General features: G+C 39.4%; 1 protein-coding gene across 3 annotated transcripts in view; it reads left to right on the top strand.

Moving 5' to 3' along the window:
- Positions 1 to 23214, top strand: part of GRXCR1 (glutaredoxin and cysteine rich domain containing 1) — a 349214-nt gene that overhangs the window by 198278 nt on the left and 127722 nt on the right. Inside the window, exon 1 of one of the 3 annotated variants that reach the window (XM_060110554.1) lies at positions 15224 to 15616. The exons of the other annotated variants lie outside the window; for them this stretch is intronic. Within the exon in view, the coding sequence (XP_059966537.1) occupies positions 15233 to 15616 (384 nt within the window). The 5' untranslated portion in view covers positions 15224 to 15232. Of the gene's footprint in view, positions 1 to 15223; positions 15617 to 23214 lie in introns of those variants that run through there. 3 annotated transcript variants of the gene reach the window in all.

Here is a 23214-nt window from a genome sequence, read left to right as displayed (position 1 = left end):
TTGTGTGCATATCACAGATCTTTTGTTTGTGGTCATGGTGAGATTTTTGTATAGCAGTCTATATAAACTCATGATTGTTTTAAGTTGCTGGCCTCTTAAATTAAAATGCATTTTAAAAACCCTGCATTTGTACTCTCCTCCCCTCATGATTACTATTTTTTTTTTTTTTTTTTTTTTTGCGGTACGCGGGCCTCTCACCGCTGTGGCCTCTCCCGCCGCGGAGCACAGGCCCCAGACGCGCAGGCTCAGCGGCCATGGCTCACGGGCCCAGCCGCTCCGTGGCACGTGGGATCCTCCCGGACCGGGGCACGAACCCGCGTCCCCTGCATCGGCAGGCGGACTCCCAACCACCGCGCCACCAGGGAAGCCCCATGATTACTATTTTTGATATCATATTTTACATCTAACTGTTTTCTGTATCCCTTAACTCTATACAAATGATTTTACTACTTTTGTCTTTTAACCTCCCTATAGCTTTGTGTGAAAAATCAGCTGATAGATTTATGGGAGTTCCTTTGTATGTTATTTGTTGCTTTTCCCTTGTTGCTTTTAATATCCTCTCTTTATCTTTAATTTTTGTCATTTTTATTACAATGTGTCTCAGTGTGTTCCTTTTTTTGGGTTAATCCTATATGGGACTCTCTGTGATTCCTGGACTTGGGTGACTGTTTCCTTTCCAGATTAAGGAAGTTTTCAGCTATTATCTCTTCAAATATTTTCTCAGGCCCTTTTTCTCTCTCTTCTCCTTCTGGGATTCTGAGACCCCTATAATGCAAATATTAGTGCCCTTGATGTTGTCCCAGAGGTCTCTTAAACTGTCCTCATCTCTTTTCTTTTTCTGTTCAGTGGCAGTGATTTCCACTACTCTGTCTTCTAGCCCATTGATCCACTCTTCTGTATCATTTAGTCTACTATTGATTACTTCTAGTGTATTTTTCATTTTAGTTATTGTATTCTTTATCTCTCTTTTGTTGTTCTTTATATTTTCTAACTCTTTGTTAAAATCTTCTAACTTCTCACTCTGTGCATCTGTTCTCCCAAATTCTTTGATCATCTTTATGATCATTACTCTGAACTCTTTAATTGGGTAAGTTGCCTATCTCCACTTCACTTAGTTCTTCTGGTGTTTTATCTTGTTCCTTCATCTGAAACATATTTCTCTGCTGGCTCGTTTTGTCTAAGTTGCTATTTGTATTTTTATGTATGTGGTAAGTTAGTTATGTTTTTTGACCTTGGAGAAGTGGCCCTCTGTAGCAGATGTCCTATGCATCCCAGCCGTGCACTCCCCTCTCATCACCCAAGCTATATGCTCTAGTGGTTCCCCCTAAATGGGTTTCTTGGGTCCCTCTGTTGTGGCAGGCTATTATATGTGCAGTCTGGTAGACTTGGTTGGTCCCTGGTCCAGTTGGCTGCCAGGCTCTGCCTTATGAGGATGTTGCTTGCTGCTATTTAGTGTGGCCTGGTTATGAGGCAGCTGGTTGCAGAACCAGTGGCTCCCAGGGCCCTGGGCCTAGTGCTGGCTCACTGGTGGGTGGAGTCATGGTCCAAATACTCTAGGGATGTTGCCCACCCACTGGCAGGTGAAGCCAGACCCTGGAGTTAGTGCCAGTTACTGTCAGGCACAGCTGGTTCCTGGAATCTGACTGCAGGGCCCAGGGATCCCAGAGCTCATTTCAGATCATTAATGGAAGGGGGCAGTTCCTGACACAGTTGGTTATGGGGCCCAGTGTGTCCTGAAGGTTACTGTGGCCTGCTAGTGGGCAGCACTGAGGCCCACCTGGTCCCAGGGTAGGATCTGGCTTGCTGTTGGTGGGCTTAGGCTGCAGGATCATAGTTTTCTTGCTTCTAGTGTCTGCCCCCTGGTGGGTGAAGCTCGTCCAGAGCCTAGTGCAGGCTTCCTGTTGGGAAGGGCCAGTGTCTTTCCAGTGGTGGGTGCAGCTGAGTCTTGGCCTTCTGGTAGGTAGGGCCATGTCTGGGGGCATGTCTAGAGGTGACTGTGGGCTCAGGAAGTGTTTCATCAGCCTGTCTGCTGTTGAGTGGGGCTGGGTCCCTGAACAATTAGTTTTTTGGTCTGAGGCTTTCCAGCATTGGTGCCTATAAATTGTTGGGTGTTGGCACTAATGAGCCAATATGGCAGTTGCCAGCAGCAGCGTTCATGTGTTTGACTGGTCTACAATATTTCTGCCACCAGGGTCTATGTCCCTAGGGTGAGCCTCAGCCTCCCCCCACCTCTCCATGAGACTCTCCAAGACCAGGAGGGATGTCTGGCCCAGGATCATATCAAATTACTGCTTTTTCCCTGGGTCCTGGTTCATGTGGAATTTTGTGTGTGCCCTTTAAGAGTGAAGTCTCTCTTCCCCCAAGTCCTGTGGGGCTCCTGCCATTAAGCTCAGCTGGCCTTTAAAGCCAAATGCTCTGAGGGTTCATCTTCCTGGTGCCAGACCCCTGGGCTGGAGCCTGACGTGGGGCTTAGAACTCTCACTCCCGTGGGAGAACCTCTGCAATATAATTATTCCTCAGTTTATGGGTTACGCACCCATGGGGTATGAGATTTGATTATATTGTGAGTCTGCCCCTCCTACCCATCTTGTTGTAGTTCCTTCTTTATGTCTTTAGTTGTTGAAGAGCTTTTCTGATAGGTTCCAGTCTTTTTTGTTGATGGTTGTTCTGCAGGTCATTGTGATTTTGGTGTTCTCATGAGAGGAGGTGAGCTCAGGGTCTTTCTACTCTGCCATCTTGGCCACTCTCCCCCAGTTCACTATTTTTGATGCTTTATTCATTAATTATTTTTGAGTGCCATATTCATTCATCCTATCTGACCTTTTCTCCATCCTGGGGGGGCAGTTGGATTTGTTTTTGTTATGGTTCCACGCAGAATTTTGAAAAGCATATGTCCCATGTGTAGGAAAAAATGTATGCTTAATTTTATTCATTCATTTTTCTTTTTATTGTTAATTAAGAGATGTCAGATCCATACACCAATATCCTGAAGTAATAATGAAGGTAGTTCAAAATCTTTTTATTGATACTATAAGACATATTTATAAGTATTCTACATAGTGACAATCTGAATGAACAAGGACATAAAAGTGATCTTTCTTCCTTCCAATTTGAAGAAACTTACTACAAAATACACAAGAAACTCCTATTCAAGAGAAAATAGCAAAATCCTCATTTCATGCTCGAGAATGAAGCTTGAGCTTGTAGCTACTTGCTGCTAAGTGGACTGGACGTTTGAATCTCTTGGCTTTTATAAGTTGAAGGCAGCCAAGTCAAGGTTTCAACACCTAAATAGGTAGACTTGATTCATTGCTCTTTGATTTCTTCTGGGACTTGGATTCTACAGGTAGAGTATACTGTTTACTCCGTAGCATTCAACAATTTTTAATGTAGTGTAGATGTTGCCTTTAATGACATCAATAGCATTATATGACTTAGATTTTTGCCTGGAAAGTAAATAGACATTATATCCCACCTTGTGTATAGACTGGAAGCAGGATAGAAAGAGATGAAAGTAATCACGTTAGTCGTTATTTACCTGTCTCCTAAATGTGAGGTCAGTTTGTTCTGACATTAAAATCTAATTTAGCTAATTTTAAATCAGCAAATATTTCTCTGGGTGCTATTTATATGCAAAACACTCTACAAAATACATTAGTGAAATCAAAGATGAGAATTGAACTTTGAACGTCTATTTTGGGAAGCTGCTCCTCTGGGACCTCTTTATTGGTCCTCCTTCATTGGTGGCTATGTTAATTTTATAGTTGAGGTAATTATGTAACAGAAATACTGGGTGCATGTTGAGTCCACAGTTGAGTAGCCCCGGAACTCTGAGACAACCATGCCCTCTCAGAATTCAAGGTGACAGGTATAAGCCAGCGCTGAAACCCCCTGCTCCCAGTACAGCACTTAGTATATAGTCAACAGTCCAGAGTGGTATAGAGCAGACAAGCTCGTGCAAACTGGAGCTCTTCTCCTAGGATCTAAGTGATGACAGACTGATTCAGCCTCCAAGCCCTCGAATCAGACCACAAACAAATTGCCTTGATTCTCTGTCAGTTAATTATGCTCACCTGGCTCCATTCTTCTCACTGTCCTCCGAAAGGTACAGTCGGCACTCCATATCCATGAGGTTCCACATCCATGGTTTCAAACAACCATGGATGGAAATATTTGAAAAAATTCTGGAAAGTTCCAAAGAACAAAACTTAAATTTGGCACACACTGGCAACAATTTAATAGCATTTACATTGTGTTAGGTATTATAAGAATCTAGAGATGATTTGAAGTATATGGGAGGATGTGTGTACCTTATATGCAAATACTATGACATTTTACTTTAATTCTTTCTTTTTCTTTTTTTTTTTTTTTTTTTTTTTTGCGGTACACAGGCCTCTCACTGTTGTGGCCTCTCCCCTTGTGGAGCACAGGCTCTGGACGCACAGGCTCAGCGGCCATGGCTCATGGGCCCAGCCACTCCGCGGCATGTGGGATCTTCCCAGACCGGGGCATGAACCCGTGTCCCCTGCATCGGCAGGCAAACTCTCAACCACTGCGCCACCAGGGAAGCCCTAATTCTTTCTTTAATAGATCTTTATTGGAGTATAATTGCTTCACAATACTGTGTTAGTTTCTGTTGTACAACAAAGTAAATCAGTCATATGCAAACATATATCCCCATATACTCTCCCTCTTGGGCCTCCCTCCTACCCTCCCTATCCCACGTCTCTAGGTCATTGCAAAGCACTGAGCTGATCTCCCTGTGCTATGCTGCTGTTTCCCACTAGCTAACTATTTTACATTCAGTAGTGTATACGTGTTGATGCTACTCTCACTTCGCCCCAGCTTCCCCTTCCCCCACTGTGTCCTCAAGTCCATTCTCTACGTCTATGTCTTTATTCCTGCCCTGCCACTAAGTTCATCAGTACCATGTATATTTTTTTTAGATTCCATATAAATGTGTTAGCATACAGTATTCGTTTTTCTCTTTCTTACTTAATTTACTCTGTATTATAGACTCTAGGTCCATCCACCTCACGGCAAATAACTCAATTTCGTTTCTTTTTATGGCTGAGTAATATTCCATTGTATATATGTGTCACATCTTCTTTATCCATTCATCTGTCGATGGACACTTAGGTTGCTTCCATGTCCTGGCTACTGTAAATAGAGCTGCAATGAACATTGTGGTACATGACTCTTTTTGAATTATGGTTTTCTCAGGATATATGCCCAATAGTAGGATTGCTGGGTCATATTGTAGTTCTAATTTTAGTTCTTTAAGGAACCTTCATACTGTTCTCCATAGTGGCTGTATCAATTTACATTCCCACCAACAGTGCAGGAAGGTTCCTTTTTCAGCACACCCTTTTCAGCATTTATTGTTTCTAGATTTTTTGATAATGGCCATTCTGACTGGTGTGAGGTGATACCTCGTAGTTTTGATTTGCATTTCTCTAATAATTAGTGATGTTGAGCATCTTTTCATGTGCCTCTTGGTCATCTGTATGTCTTCTTTGGTGAAATGTCTAGGTCTTCTGCCCATTTTTTAATTGAATTGTTTGGTTTTTTGATATTGAGCTCCATGAGCTCTTTGTATATTTTGGAGATTAATCCTTTGTCCATTGTTTCATTTGCAAATATTTTCTCCCATTCTGAGGGTTATCTTTTCGTCCTGTTTATGGTTTCCTTTGCTGTGCAAAAGCTTTGAAATTTAATTAGGTCCTATTTGTTTATTTTTATTTCCATTATTCTTGGAGGTGGGTCAAAAAAGATCTTGCTGTGGTTTATGTCAGAGTGTTTTTCCTATGTTTTCCTCTAAGAGTTTTATAGTGTCTGGTCTTACATTTAGGTCTTTAATCCATTTTGAGTTTATTTATTTATTTATTTATTTATTTATTTACTTATATATTTTTTTTGTGCTACACGGGCCTCTCACTGCTGCGGCCTCTCCCGCTGTGGAGCACAGGCTCCGGATGCGCAGGCTCAGCGGCCATGGCTCACGGGCCCAGCCGCTCCGCGGCATGTGGGATCTTCCCGGACCGGGGCACAAACCCGCGTCCCCTGCATCGGCAGGCGGACTCTCAACCACTGCGCCACCAGGAAAGCCCCATTTTGAGTTTATTTTTGTGTATGGTGTTAGGGAGTGTTCTAATTTCATTCTTTTACATGTAGCTGTCCAGTTTTCCAAGCACTGCTTATTGAAGAGGCTGTCTTTTCTCCATTGTATATTCTTGTCTCCTTTGTCGTAAATTAGGTGAGCATATGTGTGTGGGTTTATCTCTGGGCTTTCTATCCTGTACCATTGATCTATATTGCTGTTTTTGTGCCAGTACCATACTATCTTGATTACTGTAACTTTGTAGTCTACTTTGAAGTCAGGGAGCCTGATTTCTCCAGCTCCGTTTTTATTTCTCAAGATTGCTTTGGCTATTTGGGGTCTTTTGTGTTTCCATACGAATTGTAAAATTTTTGGTTCTAATTCTGTGAAGAATGCCATTGGTAGTTTGATAGGGATTACATTGAATCTGTAGGTTGCTTTGGGTAGTATAGTCATTTTCACAATGTTGATTCTTCCAATCCAAGAACATGGTATATTTCTACATCTGTTTATGTCATCTTTGATATCTTTCATCAGTATTTTATAGTTTTCTGAGTACAAGTCTTTTACCTCCTTAGGTAGGTTTATTCCTAGGTATTTTATTCTTTTTGCTGCGATGGTAAATGGGATTGTTTCCTTAATTTCTCTTTCTGATTTTTTGTTGTTGGTGTATAGGAAAGCCAAAGATTTCTGTGCATTAATTTTGTATCCTGCAACATTACCAAATTCATTGATTAGTTCTAGTAGTTTTCTGGTGGCATCTTTAGGAGTTTCTATGTATAGTATCATCTCATCTGCCAACAGTGACAGTTTTACTTCTTCTTTTCCAATTTGTATTCCTTTTATTTCTTTTCCTTCTCTGATTGCTGTGGCTAGGACTTCCAAAACTATGTTGAATGAGAGTGGCAAGAGTGGACACTGTGCTTCTCTGGTGGTGCAGTGGTTGAGAATCTGCCTGCCAATGCAGGGGACACGGGTTCGAGCCCTGGTCTGGGAAGATCCCACATGCCGCAGAGCAACTAGGCCTGTGAGCCACATCTACTGAGCCTGCACGTCTGGAGCCTCTGCTCCGCAACAAGAGAGGCCACGGCAGTGAGAGGCCCATGCACCACGATGAAGTGTAGCCCCCGCTCGCTGCAACTGGAGAAAGCCATCTGGTCTTGGACTGTTGTTTGTTGGAATATTTTTAATTACAGTTTCAATTTCACTTGTGATAGGTCTGTTTATATTTTCTAATTCTTCCTGGTTCAGTCTTGGAAAATATACCTTTCCAAGAATTTGTCCATTTCTTCATGGTTGTCCATTTTATTGGCATATATTTGTTTGTAGTAGTCTCTTATAATCTTTTGTATTTCTGCAGTGTCAGTTGTGATTTCTCCATTTCTAATTTTATTGATCTGCATCCTCTCCCTTTTTTTCTTGATGAGTCTGGCTAAGGGTTTATCAATTTTGTTTATCTTCTCAAAGAACCAGTTTTTAGTTTTATTGATCTTTTCTAGTTTTTTCTTCATTTCTATTTCATTTATTTCTGCTCTGATCTTTATGATTTCTTTCCTTCTACTGACTTTGGGTTTTCTTTGTTCTTCTTTCTCTAGTTGCTTTAGGTGTGGGGTTAGATTGTTTATTTGAGATTTTTCTTGTTTCTTGAGGTGAGATTGAATTGATATAAACTTCCCTCTTAGAACTGCTTTTGCTGTGTCAAATAGCTTTTGGGTCATTGTGTTTTCATTGTCATTTGTTTCTCTGTATTTTTTAATTTCTTCTTTGATTTCTTCAGTGATCTCGTGGTTATTTAGTAGCACACTGTTTAGCCTCCATGTATTTGTGGTTTTTACAGTTTTCTCCTGTAATTGATTTCCAATCTCATAGTGTTGTGGTCAGAAAAGGTCCTTGATGCAATTTAAATTTTATTAACTTTACTGAGGCTTGATTTGTGACCCAAGATTTGATCTATCCTGGAGAATGTTCCATGTGCACTTGAGAAGAAAGTGTATTCTGACACTTTCGGGTGGAATATTCTATAAATATCAATTAAATCTATCTGGTCTGTTGTGTCATTTAAAGCTTGTGTTTCCTTATTTATTTTCTGTTTGGATGTTCTGTCCATTGGTGTAAGTAGGGTGGTAATGTTCCCTACTATTATTGTGTTACTGTAGATTTCCCCTTTCATGGTTGTTAGCATTTGCCTTATGTATTGAGGTACTCCTATGTTGGGTGCATAAACATTTATGTTGTATCTTCTTCTTGGATTGATCCCTTGATCATTATGTAGTGTCCTTCCTTATGTGTTATAACAGTCTTTATTTCAAAGTCTATTTTATCTGATATGAGTATTGCTACTCCAGCTTTCTTTTGATTTCCATTTGCATAGAATACCTTTTTCCATCCCTTCACTTTCAGTCTGTATGTGTCCCTAGGTCTGAAGTGGGTCTGTTGTAGACAGCATATATACGGGTGTTGTTTTTGTATCTATTCAGCCAGTCTGTGTCTTTTGGTTGGGGCATTTAATCCATTTACATTCAAGGTTATTATTAATATGTATGTTCCTGTTACCATTTTATTAATTGTTTTGTGTTTGTTTTTGTGGGTCTTTTTCTTCTACTGTGTTTCCCGCCTAGAGAAGTTTCTTTAGCATTTGTTGTAAAGCTGGTTTTGTGCTGAATTCTCTTAGCTCTTGCTGGTCTGAAATGCTTTTGATTTCTCTGTTGAATCTGAATGAGATCCTTGCCAGGTAGAGTAATCTTGGTTGTAGTTTTTTCTCTTTCTTTACTTTATGTGTCTCCTGCCACTCCCTTCTGGCCTGCAGAGTTTCTGCTGAAAAATCAGCTGATAACCTTATGGGGATTCCTTTGTATGTTATTTTTTGTTTTTCACTTGCTGCTTTTAATATTTTTTCTTTGAATTTAATTTTTGTTAGTTAGATTAATATGTGTCTTGGTGTGTTTCTCCTTAGATTTATCCTGTATGGGACTCTGCGCTTCCTGGATGTGGGTGACTATTTCCTTTCCCATGTTAGGGAAGTTTCCACTATAATCTCTTCAAATATTTTCTCAGACCCTTTCTTTTTCTCTTCTTTTTCTGGGACCCCTATAATTTGAATATTGGTGTGTTTAGTGTTGTCCCAGAGGTCTCTGAGACTGTCTTCAATTCTTTTCATTCTTTTTTCTTTATTCTGCTCCTTGGCAGATATTTCCACCATTTTGTCTTCCAGCTCACTTATTCATTCTTTTGCCTCAGTTATTCACTTATTGATTCCTTCTAGTGTAGTTTTCATTTCAGTTATTGTGCTGTTCATCTCTGTTTGTTTGTTCTTTAGCTCTTGTTGTTCTTTTTTAAACATTTCTGGTATTTTCTCAATCTGTACCTCCATTCTATTTCTGAGATTCTGGATCATCTTTACTATCATTACTCTGAATTCTTTTTCAGGTAGATTGCCTATTTCCTCTTCATTTATTTGGTCTTTTAAGTTTTTACCTTGCTCTTTCATCTGTGACATACTTTTTTGCCATCTCATTTTTTTTTCTTTTTTTTTTTGAGTGGTATTGTGTTCCTGTCTTAGGTTGTTTGGCCTAAGGCTTCCAGCACTGCAGTTTGTATGCTGTTGGGTAGAGCTAGGTCTTGGTGCTGAAGTGAGGACCTCCAGGAGACCTCACTCTGATGAATATTCCCTGGGGTCTGAGGTTAACTTTTAGTCCAGTGGTTTGGACTTGGTGCTCCCACTGCAGGAGCTTTGGCCCTACTCCTGGCTGTGAACCAAGATCCTGCAAAACACATGGGGCAGCAAAAAAAAAAAAAAAAAAGGTGTTAAAGACCTTGGCTGTGGAGGGCATGGCCTATGCAGGGGTAAGGTTTGGGTGGTGAGCAGGGCCTATGCTTAGTACTCACAGGGCTGGAAAAGGTGGGGTGAGGGGTCTTAGGCTCAACAGAACAGAAGTGACCCATGCCCAGACCAGAAGTGGCCTCTGGTCTCAGAGGGTGGGCAACCCCACCTGGGAGCCCAGCAGGCTTCCTGGGCTCGAGTGGGCAGGGCAAACGCCCTCCAATCTTCTCCTGCTTCTCCTGTCCTGGAGACCCCCTCCTGCACGCCTCCTGGCCTCCCTCCTATGTCCCCAGGACCCACTCAGCCTGTAGTGGGCTTCAGAGGGTGGGGATCTGCTTGGGAACTTAGCAGGCTCCCTGGGCCTGAGTGGGTGGGGTAAACACCCTCCACTCCTCTCCTGCTCCTTTCATCCTGGAGTGTCCCACCTACCTGCCTCTCCTGATCTCCCTGGCCTCCCTCCTATGCCCCCAGGACCCAGGCAGCCTGAAGTGAGCTTTGGAGAGTGGGAGATTGACCTGGGAGTTTAGGGCCCCAGTGGGTGGAGCAAACGCCCTCCACTCCTCTCCCACTCCTCTGTTCCTGAAGGGCCCCTCCTGCCTGCCTCTCTTGTTCTCACCCAGATTTCCTTCTATGCCCCCAGGACTAACCCAGCCCGGAAGGGACCTCTGAGGGCATAGGACCCGGCCTGAGAGCTGGCTGACTTCCCCGGCGGATTGGGCAGGGGAAATGCTGGGCCTGCTCCCCCCTGATCAGAGCCCCTGAGGCTCCCTCCAGGTGTAGGAACCCCTCCCCCACTCTCAGCCACCCTTCAGGCGTTGGTCCTGTCTAGCCTCCACTTCTCCTTCCCCCTCAGTCCCCCCATGCCCTACTGGTTTGCCTGGGGGTTCTTCCTGTCTCCTTGGGCATTGGGGTCCCCCACCAGTGTCCAGCAGGCACCCTAGCTGTGGTGAGATGCGAACTCTGCATCTTCCCACACCGCCATCTTGACTCCTCTCCCCATGCCATTTAATAAGGGACTTGAGCATCCATTGATTTTAGTAACCATGGGGGTCCTGGAACCAATCCCCCAGGATACCTAGGGATGACTATATGTATGTTTAGCTATTTTAAGTAACTGTTGGGAATTTATAGCTACCCTCTCTCTGTTGATCAACATTTGAAGCACTTCATATATATCATTCTAGTCAATCTTGCCAAACATTCTATGCAATAAAAACTACTATTTGACGGATGAGGAAACTGAGGCTCAAGGTCACTTAGGGGTGGCATATCCAAGGTTTAAACCCAGCATTGTGTACACCCACAGCCCCCGTTATTAACCACTAATCTATAAACTAAGAAATCATGCATCTTTCTTGTTATATAATAAAATAATAGTCCTGTTTTCAAAGAATATTTTCTTTAATGAACTCAGTTTCTTTTCTGATTAGAAGTTCTCTGCCCTTCAAATGAATAATTGAGCTGTGAATTTTGATTTGCAAATTCATGTTTGTTAAGAAAAGTTCAATATTCTATAAGCTGAAAAGTTTCAGGGATAGCTTGTTTTCCCCATTTTACTGATGGTTAGTAAATCTTTTTTTTCCCTCTAATCACCAATGTAGTTAGAAAATAAAAATTGATAGGTTCTTTCCATCCAAACAAAAGTTCTGAGAACAACACTTGGGGAGTGAGTCATGATTTATTGCTTCTCTAGAGACAAGTGTTGCTGGAGAAAAGACCATTACCTTGCCAACGACTGGCAATATTTCTGCAAGACCAAAAAATAAAGTAGTGAATATGATAGCTGTAAAGTAGCAGCAAATGGAGACATTTTGCACATATTTACTGTGACCCAAGGGATTAAAAACTTATGCTCCAAATGCTAGAAATGCTAGAAATATGGTTAAAATTACTTCTCACCATGCAGTGATAATCACACACAGAATAGTATGTGGGGTAGTATTTGGAGACAAGATGAGTAAAAGAATAATTATATTTTTATGTCATACTTTCTCTGCAAATAAGGAAATAATAGATATTCTGATTAAAAAACTAATGGCAGGGCTTCCCTGGTGGTGCAGTGGTTGAGAGTCCGCCTGCCGATGCAGGGGACACGGGTTTGTGCCCCGGTCCGGGAGGATCCCGCATGCCGTGGAGCGGCTGGGCCTGTGGGCCATAGCCGCTGAGCCTGCGTGTCCGGAGCCTGTGGTCTGCAACCGGGGAGGCCGCGACGGTGAGAGGCCCGCGTACCGCATAAAAAAAAACAAAAACAAAAACAAAAACTAATGGCAACAAGAAATATCCAAGCCTAGGTATAGCTGCTAGGTTATTGTTTCTACTGGGAATTGAGCAAGGAGTATTTTTTTCTTTGAATACATCATTAATGGTAATTTCCAAAGTAGTTCTAGTTTGGTTAATGAAACATTTGACCCTCTATAGCTTCTGGAGTTTTTAACTTTCTATTTTAAATAAATAGATGTCCATTGGTAACAAACTTGAAATATTTCTGTATTGGTAATATGGTTTATCATGTTAATGGGGGTTTTGTTCATGTTTTGAGGGATTGCATAAATCAAGGGTTAGGTTGGGAAGGAAAGGTCTTGCTAGTCTTACCCTCTTTTGAGAAGAGCTTTGAAGAATGGGAGTTATACTTGTCTTTGGCCACTCTGTCTTTTTTTAGTTTTTTCAACGAACCTATTGTTTTCTGCCTCAGGGCCTTTTCACTTGCCACTGAAGTTTAGGAACTATCTCCAGCTACTCCTCCCCACCTCAATCAATCTCTTCTAATTTTGCTAGATCCTAGTTTAATGTCTTCTCTTCACAGAGGCTTACTGTGACTTTTCTAAATAGGCTCCCTTCTTATATCGTTTCTGATTATATCCACTTTTTTTCACTTGGTCATGCTTGTTACAGTTTTTATTATTATCTTTATTTGTTTATTGAATGTTATCTGTCTAACTCTCAAGGCAGGGATCATGACTAATACATTCACCTGCATAGATCCAGCAAGTTTTTGACATTTAGTAGGTGCCCAATAAATATTGTTAAATGAATAAATGATGGTAAGAATACCTCTGAAGGAAAAGAAGGAAATTCTTGCTCAAGGGAGGATGCTAGACTGGCAAAGCAATTATAATGTAGGGAATAATAAACTGATACTGGGAAAAGGTGGCAAGTGGAGTAGTTAGAAAGTGCTATGTTTACATTGAGCAGCTGGGAACAAATTGTAAACAGAATGAGAGTGGAGAGTGTTGAGAATAGCGTTGGTATGTTTTATTGGCGATGACTAGAAATTTTGTTATTTCAAGAAAGAGGGATTCTGTATGTGCTTAAAATACACTGTGTTGAACTATAGCTATTTTGTCTAAGCATTATGTTACCAATGGAAGGTATGAGACATAATTTTATATATCTTTATATTAGCTATATTCTCCAGCTATGTCTTACTCCTGGGTGGCACTCAGTAGATGGTTGTGGGATACTCATTGCCTGAATGAAAAATGAATTACAAAGATTTATCCACTGAAAAGAACAGCTTACTTTTTTATTTTAGCTTAAGACAGGTGTGTGAATTATAAATATCTAGGGCATACTATACATCAGGGTACATATCTTCTTACACTAGCATATACCTCCTTTTACTTGTAGTCCAATGCAGTGGTCGTGGCTGTGAGTTTCTCTGTGATTCTGACAAGCTCAGCATATGACAAGATTGCTGGGGCCGTCCAGGTAGCAGATGGGGAGAGAAATAGCATGGACAGGACACTGCCTGTCAACTGCCTTGGCCCACAAATGACACGTCACTTTTGCTCACATCCCCTCAGCAAAAGCTAAGCATTTGCTTCCTCTCCCTTAAATGCAAGAGGCTGAGCAATGTACTTATGTGTGCATCAGAGCATCTCACCTTCATACACACTGGAAGACCTTTCACAAAGTTACTAATGTCTCTAGTGACATTAGTTGTGACTTTTTTTTTGTTTGTTTGTTTGTTTTGTTTTTTTGCGGTATGTGGGCCTCCCACTGCTGTGGCCTCTCCCGTTGCGGAGCACAGGCTCCGGACGCACAGGCTCAGCGGCCATGACTCACGGGCCCAGCCGCTCCGCGGCATGTGGGATCCTCCCGGACCGGGGCACGAACCCGTCTCCCCTGCATCGGCAGGCGGACTCTCAACCACTGCGCCACCAGGGAAGCCCAGTTGTGACTTTTATTTTCAACTTTAAGCTGTTAAGTATTTTCTGAAGTAAGTATAAATTGAGTTTATAATCAGGTAAAGACTTATAAAGATAAAAAAAGCTTGAAGCTCAGTATGAGAGCCAGCTAAGTATCCTCTCTCTGGAGTTTCAGACAGGTTGGGGCACTTACTATGGTATAAGTTCCAATATGTCCTTGTATCTTAAGAACTTCAGGTGCTTGCCAAAGTGACAGAAAATCCACTGAGCACAGCGTAAGGAGGACCGTTCTCTATGCATGGGTGATTTGGATATGATATTTATCAATGCTGATCACCTGGATTGCTTTGGCAGATCTGGCTGGCTTGGAGGATTTTCCATTCTTCCCTAGCTGTTCCATGTTTCCTATCCAAAACCTTTCCCTTTGTCAAAGAGAGGAGTGTTTTCTGCTAGCAAAAGTGTGAAAGCAACAAAAGAAATGATATTCCTTGTTATAACCTGTTAAAAAGCTGTTCTTCAGTAAAACTACTTGTGCATGAAGATGAAGGTGTAGATTGAAAATTCATCATATGCAACATGGATGAAATCTAACTGATGATTTAGTAAGAGCTAATACTGATAGCTCTATGCAGGCATGTAATATGTTCACTACCCTTTTTAAAGAGCATGAAAGACAGAAGGAATAAGCACTGTGAGAAGACTATGACACCTCCCATCCTACACATTTGATTCCATATTTTATCCCTGGTCTCCATTCTGAGCTGTTAGAGGTATTTCTGCTGCTAAGATCCTTTTCAACACTCACCACTGGCTTCAAAGTTCAAATCTTTAATTTCCTTGCCCCATACTTATTTTCTGTTTCATTGCATGCTACTTTCTTGCACTTGTCTTGTTAAAGCGTCCACCATGGCTATTTAATATTTAAAGGCTCGGATCACTTTGCAGGTTTTAGTTTAAAGGTAACCATAGCACACACACACACATTCATTATTAATAGCAGAGATGCACTGTAAGTTCTTGGGAATCTTCTTTCGTTTTGATGTTAGTTTCATATGAGTGCTGCTGTCACTAGAATTAAGCTCTGGTATTGTTATATGGAAAGTGGACTAATGCAGTAACCAGGGAACCAGAATTATGTGAACAGCTTATTTTGTGGATGGGACCATGCTAAAAAGGGAGATGAAGCCAGAAAATGACAGGTCACGGAAAGTCCGGTTTCGGATCGCGTCCTCTCACAGTGGGCGAGTTCTGAAGGAGGTATATGAAGATGGGCGACCGGCAGGCTCTGTGGATTCTGAATGTGCCAGTGTCTGTGGCATAGATGGACTCAGTGAGTCTGATGGACAGCAGAATGGCCACATAGGATCAGAAGGGGACGAGCAGGAGAATGACCAGGATAACTTGCTGGTGTTAGCAAGGGCTGCCAGCGAGAAGGGGTTTGGTACAAGAAGAGTCAACATTTTAAGCAAAAATGGCACAGTAAGAGGTGTTAAATATAAAGTCAGTGCTGGACAAGCTCTATTTAACAATCTGACCAAAGTATTACAGGTAAGTCACTGTACTTTGTACTTCCTGATCTTTGTTTCTAATTCACCATCTCAACACATCTCTGTTATCCAGTTTAAAGCAAACCTCTCTTATTCATGATTCCTACATACTTCATGAGTCACTTCTACGTCGAGGATATTGTCTCAACAGTTATTGATTAAAAATAAGGTCATATGCTTAGCAAACTAGATTGACTTCTCAAAGCCAAATTCCTAACATTTAGGTAGTCATCTTCTAGGGTGTAATGACTAAAACAATATTTCTGTTTCTTAGCCAAGGAAGGGAAGAAGACAGACTGTAGTCTTCAAAGCGTTTGAGCAAAGCTTAGGAGTTAATTTCTAGTTAATCATCCTTAAGACACCAGTTTAGCATTTATCATCACTTGTATAGATATTTAAACCAGAAAAGGCTGAGTACTGCATTCAGTGGAGTTGGATTCAGCTGGAATGTTATGCAGATATAAAGGCTTCCTCCCGTTCCTGGGGAGGTTGCAGATTTCATCTGAGGTGGATTTCTCCATTAATTTGCTTAAGAACTCTAGAGCAGCACTTGAAAAAGTTATTCTATAAATGTACAGATTGAGATCCAGATTTTATAGTAAAAAATTAGCCCTTAAGATATGACAGATTCTGTGCAGTAATGTAGGAATATATTATTCAGGTCCTGGGCCTTTGACAGTGATCTTATGTTAAGTTTTTGAAATTGCCTGGAAGCATTGGTGAAATGATTTTCTGTTAAAAACAGGCATCATTATTTCAGGAATGGAATTCATAATCACTACCATTAAGGTAGCAAGCCAGTATTTTTCACTGTAATACCATTTTATATTATTCTCAATATTTAAATAAAATAATCTCTTGTGATGAATTATTCAATGCCTTGACATTATATAACAACACGGGAGTGGTGGGGATTTTAACCAGACACTTATTTTTCATTTAAATGAAGTATTTGAAAAAGTCACATCATGAAGATTTAGAAAAGAAATCAAAGGATAAAAGCAGTTAAAAGCAAAGGAGTTTTTCATTTATAGAATTTACCCATGAAGGATTTCACAGATTAGGGGAGGGGGTTGAGAACCAAAAATCAGAAACTGATGACTGTGTTTTACTAGGTTGGAAGCAATACTGTGTGGATTTCTAGTCATTGGGTTGAGTTCATCTTAGTGGCCTCTGTGTTTCACCCAATGCAGAAATTGTTATTGCTAAAGTGTAGACCAAGACTCTGTAACAATTGTTTAAAAATGTTTGCATTCTTGTAATTAATTTAGCTTGTCATGATTTCAATTGCTGTATGATTTGGAGGATTATTTACAAAACTGCTGTACCAATTTTAGTACTTAGATTTGAATTTGTTGTTCAAATCTCTCAAGAAACCTATCATTTATGAGTAAATACCTTAAATCTTCAAAACCTATGAGAGAAGAGCTTTTCCTCCCTATGGCTTTATCCTGATACTGCTGTATATTAACAAGGAGGAAATAGAAGAACTTCCAAAGTCCAAATTTAGTACTAGATTAGGTTACAATATTTACTTATATTTTTATGCATAATTCCATCCCACCCTTTTTTGGAGAAGAAAAATCTGTCATTTTCTAATAATTTAACCTCATTCCATTTACCCCATGCTTTAAGAAAACAATCATGGTTCCTAGCAGAGGTCCCTCAAAGTCTGATATTTAATCAATTTCTTTTGGTCATTCTTTTTAAAAAATAATTGTACAGTAATCAGCACATTGTAGGTATTCACAAATTTGGGCCATCGTCATTAGTTTCATCATCATTATCATTGCCATCATCATCATGGGAATATTCTCCCATCCCTCCAGGATAAAATGTTAAAGGAGCTCCTACCTTGAATCAGGCTGCCAGCTGCACTATTCTAAGGGGCTCCATTCACATCACTGTGTGAGCAGCACCGCTTAGAGTTGTGCAGTGCAATCTACACAGCGTTATGTTGAGAGCTGACTTGGCTACTTGCTGCTTGCTAAGAGATGTGTATGTCATAACGGATGACAAATAACTTAGGCATATGTCTTAGGATGACTGAGTAGGTCACGCCCACAGGCATCCCACAATACAGTAGCAGAGAAGCCCCAGGGGGTAAAAGCAGAAGTTACCATTCAATTACTCCCCTAAGTGTGATATAGGGGCCAGATGTGACTCTTCCCTGGATCTCTGTATATTTTCCGAATTCCTTGGAAAGTAAGCAGCAAACTTAACTAGATGTAGCTGTAATGTAGCAATTTCTTTCAGTGAGGAAAAGTGAGGAGTCAGGAGTCATATCTTGGATATTTGATTAAGGTTCCAATGCACAGCCAATCTTATTGAAGAAAGGAACTGTGACTGAAGAAACAGTCAAGTTTTTCTTCCCTTTTTAGGTTATAAAATCTTAAAGCACTCAACCTGAAACTTGAGAGGGAGCCCTAAATACAAATAATATCTTTCAAAGACCCTGTAAATCACTTTGCTTCCTCTCTGTTAGTTTTCCATTATGTTATTGCTGTCTCATAATACATTGGCATGTGCTTTGCAAAAATTTCAACTGTACAGAGAATAGTCATTGAAATTATTTGCTCCAAACGTTTACACTTCTTAGCAGCACTTATTTAGAAAGTTGTCTGTAAAAGAGACATTAGAACAAATTTTCATGTCGTTTGTCAATTAATTTACCCTATAGAATTCTGGGTAATTGAGAATATGCGGTATTAATCAAGGTTTTTAAGGGTACTGATGGGCCAGGAGAGAAAAGGTCACCTGGATGATCAGGTGGCCCTTATAGACTGTGGTTCGTTGGTGAATCACTTAAGAGCCTGGAGCTGGTCTAAGTTATGGCTTTTCAGATGCCTGACTTTTTCATTTCTCTCAGAGATGACAAGAATGTAATGCTTAAGAGAGGCCAATTTGGAAATCTGAAAGCCTAGAATCTAGTCATGGCCTGGAAATGGGCATGTATTAGAAACTGTTTAGGTTGTTCTTACATACAGTAAAGAGAATTATTGACCTAGATGTAAAAGGAAATTTTAATAAAAAATATTCCTTAGTGTTCTTTATGGCTTCAATGTTTAATGAGGAAAATGAAGAAGATATGTATTGATCTATGATTTTTTTTTTCTGATCAGGTTAGATCACCAGGAGGGTATTTCCTGAGGCAAAGATAAATACAGGTATACTGATAGGCATGTTTCCTATTGGTATCCTAATTTATCCATCACTAGTTTGTTTAGAAACAGGCCTAGAAATCTTACCATTATTCTCTGATATAGGTGTTCTTTTTTAGTTCTCTATAAGAAGTTGTGCTGTAATGATGTTTCTATCTGATAATAACTTTACCCATTATTTGAAAATTTTAGAGAGATTATTTTTTATTTAAAAAAATTATTCCTTTTTATCTCATGCAAGGCAAATTGCAAAACAACTGCATAGCTCATAACTCTCCACCCAGTTCACATGATTGAATTTGAGATACACCTTGCTCTTAGCAGCAACATTATTTCCAAAGTCTCTTAGGGTGGGTCAATGATACAGACAATTAAGGTCATTAATTTTTTCTAATTTATTTTTACGAGATTACATTTCAGATGGTAATCTTTTCTTGACCTTATCCTCAACTTTGTAAGCATACTCTGTTATAATCACGTACTATAATTTCTATAATTTTAGTTCCCTCTTTTTCTACAAATTTAACATTACTGTATTAGAGAAAAATAGATGCAAAGAAGGAAGGTAATTACAGCACATACTATAATTTGCTGGGTCCTTTATAAGTACTTGAATTACACATTAACCTCCATCTATGTATATACATGCATATCTCTGGCCATTGTGCTCATATTTATGAGCATTCTAACATTTCAAGAAAAATAAAATAAAAATAATAATGCACTTGCAGAACAATTTACATTATGCAAAGGGTTTTACAGACATTATTTTACTTAATTGTATCCAAAATTTTGTGAAATAAACAGGATATTATTATGATGATGATGTCTGTTTTAAAATAACTGAATATCAGAGAAATTAATTGTTTGGCCCAAAGCTAGAATTCTGCCTTTTGCTGTTTTGGCTTTGTTAGTTTTTAAAAGTATAATGCTCTATGCTCTATAAAATTCCCAACTTTACCTTTTGAAATGTTATAATAATAACGAATATGAAGATTTACAAGACTAAATATATCATGTTATGATATCATCTGGTCTTATGAAACTTCAGCATTTGGTTTGCAGCTTTGAAAATTTATCATTTATTGAATGTTCAACCTTCACCTAGGGGAGGTTTTTCTGCAGTTAAATAGCTTCCATCCAGTTTTAAATTATACTTTTAAAATTTATCAAAACATCATTTCTATAGCATCATTTGATTGAAGTGTCATGAGATTGGAGGAGTTGAGACTACAGGGGGATGGCTAGATTCACTCAAGGAAGACAGCTGCTCAGCTTTGCTCACTGACCTTAGCATGCAGCCATTAATCTGTATTAACAGAAGTTTCAGGTCATACTTCTTATCCATCTCTGGTTCACTGAATCTAGCTTTGGTAATAAGATAATATTCCAGAAAAAAGGAAGTGATACTCTTGACTCTTTAGTCTCAGTGGTTTATGTGGACCACTCTGGAAAAACAACATCAAGAATAATAGTAAACACTGCTTAAGTACTTCCTGAATGCCAGGCACTGTTCTCATTATTTATGTGCATTGACATATTTATTCCTCATAGCAACTCTATAAGGTAGTATCGTTATTAATCAATTAACTACAATTTGAGCTCTTTTCTGTATATGAAACATTAAGTTGTAGGATTTAAAATCACATTTATCCAGGGAAATTCTTATGCAATAGTCTATCAAAGCAAGCATCTACTAATGGAATATTGCCTTCTTAGCTTAGTAGGCAAGAAATCCTAGGATTTTTTGATACAATTTCAAACGATGCAGAAAGCTACATTAGGAAATTAGGTGACATCATCCAAGAAGCAGAAAAAAAGCACCAAAAAATAAGTTGGTACTACTGCTATATTATTTGTGTACAATTAAAGAATTGTTGTAAACTACAGAGTACTGTGACCACCTTCCACATACCATCACTTTGCTACTCTTTATCACAGCATTTGACATTGATATTAATTAGGACCTCAATAAATATTCTTACTTTGAGTTAATGAATTCAGTGACATTCTCTTAGTGGTTATTTCCTTCTTTTCCATCTCTTTATCTTTGGAGATTTCCTGTATTGAATAAGAATAGAGTTTGTATGGTGAAGTATTGGTAGCTTGCTCCAATCAATTATTTCTGATGTGAGTTATCTTTAATATTCATTCAATCATTTATTTAATAACCATTTACTGCATATCTATTATGGAGCAGGCACTATGCTAGATAAGATGAGGAATAAAACCCAATTCCAGCCTTCATGGAATATTCAGTAGTGTATAATGAATGGTTGTGTAAAGTGATTCCTGGAAGAATTCAGATACTACACTTGACTTTGTTTCCCATCTCTAGAGGATTCCCCTCCTCTGTTTTCTTGTTGGCCTATCATAGCCTCTGCCACCCATTTTTCACTTCTCCAATGCTTATATTTTTCTCGGTTTTAGTCTTTCTCTTGTTGGACCATCATTATATTAGATTCCTTTCTTCAGCTTCTCTTGTTTTCTTTCTAATGTTGTTCTGATCTAGGCCCAAGAACTGAAGAGTAATCTGTTCCCAAGATTACCTAAAAGTCCCCTAAAGTCAGGAATGGTGACTCTGACCATTAGCACTCACTTATCCAAGTCTTGTGTATCTTATTAAAATTTTCTCTCCTTAGTGCAAGAAATATCTAAATTGGAATATCTCTCATTTTCATCAACTTATCAGAATTCTTGTATCATCATGATATTTAAATTTGTGGAAGCTTTGTTTTAATTGCTTGAAGATAAATCCCATGAATCTATCTTAATTTTGACTTTAGAACAACATGCTGAGCAAACCCATAGATTCCACAAGATGACTTGAAACAACTTAATGAACTCTACTGGCAGACCATGGTTATCACATAATTAGGAAATTAGCACCCAGTGTTTCCAAACTTCATAAAAACAGTATAAGAGTAGGACTAGAAAAATATTCTCTGCTGGCCTATTTATGCTTGCAGATTTCTGATCATTCTCCTAAATCCAGTATTCTGAATATTGTATAAAGCAATATAAACATTTAATAGTCTATAAATTGACACACTATAAAAATATATCAATCCTTCAGTCATTATTGCCTGGAAGGAATTTTCAAAATGATACACAGAATAAAATACCATGCAAAAATTTTTGGTTAAGGAAATTTTATTTATGTGTACAAATCCATTCAACTAAGAATTTAGATCTCTTTACTTAATTTTATTTTTCTAATCATTCATTATCTCACCTAACTGCTGACAAATATTTTTAACATCTTTATGGGAGTATAATTGCTTTAAAATGTTGTGTTAGTTGCTGATGTATAACAAAGTGAATCAGCTATATGCATACATATATATCCCCATATCTCCCCCCTCTTGCATCTCCCTCCCACCCTCCCTATCCCACCCCTCTAGGTGGACACAAAGCACCGAGCTGATCTCCCCGTGCTATGCAGTTGCTTCCCACTAGCTATCTATTTTACATTTGGTAGTGGATATATGTCCATGCCACTCTCTTACTTCGTCCCAGCTTACCCTTCCCCCTCCCCATGTCCTCAAGTCCATTCTCTACGTCTGCATCATTATTCCTCTCCTGACCCTAGATTCTTCAGAACAATTTTTTTTTTTTTTTTAGATTCCACATCTATGGGTTAGTATACGGTCTTTGTTTTTCTCTCTCTGACTTAATTCACTCTGTATGACAGTCTCTAGGTCCATCCACCTCATTACAAATAACTCAATATTGCTTCTTTTTATGGCTGAGTAATATTCCATTGTATATATGTGCCACATCTTCTTTATCCATTCATCTGTTGATGGACACTTAGGTTGCTTCCATGTCCTGACTATTGTAAATAGTGCTGCAGTGAACATTGTGGTAGATGACTCTTTTTGAATTATGGTTTTCTCAGGGTATATGCCCAGTAGTGGGATTGCTGGGTCGTATGGTATTTCTATTTTTAGTTTTATAAGGAACCCTCCATACTCTTCTCCTTAGTGGCTGTATCAATTTACATTCCCACCAACAGTGCAAGAGGGTTCCCTTTTCTCCACACCCTCTCCAGGATTTATTGTTTGTAGACTTTTTGATGACAGCCATTCTGACCAGTGTGAGGTGACACGTCATTGTAGTTTTGATTTACATTTCTCTAATGATTAATGATGTTGAGAGTTCTTTTGTGTGTTTGTTGGCAGTCTGTATATCTTCTTTGGAGAAATGTCTATTTAGGTCTTCTGTCCATTTTTGGATTCGGTTATTTGCTTTTTTTGATATTGAGCTGCATGAGCTGCTTGTATATTTTAGAGATTAATCTTGTATCAGTTGCTTCATTTGCAAATATATTCTCCCATTCTGAGGCTTGTCTTTTCATCTTGTTTATGTTTTCCTTTGCTGTGCAAAAGCTTTTAAGTTTCATTCAGTCCCATTTGTTTCTATTTGTTTTTATTTC

Source organism: Mesoplodon densirostris, chromosome 1 (assembly GCF_025265405.1).
Source record: "Mesoplodon densirostris isolate mMesDen1 chromosome 1, mMesDen1 primary haplotype, whole genome shotgun sequence".
Classification (NCBI taxonomy): Eukaryota; Metazoa; Chordata; class Mammalia; order Artiodactyla; family Ziphiidae; genus Mesoplodon; species Mesoplodon densirostris.
Note: the sequence above shows the minus strand (reverse complement) of the source record. Positions and strands in the feature narration are given on the sequence as shown.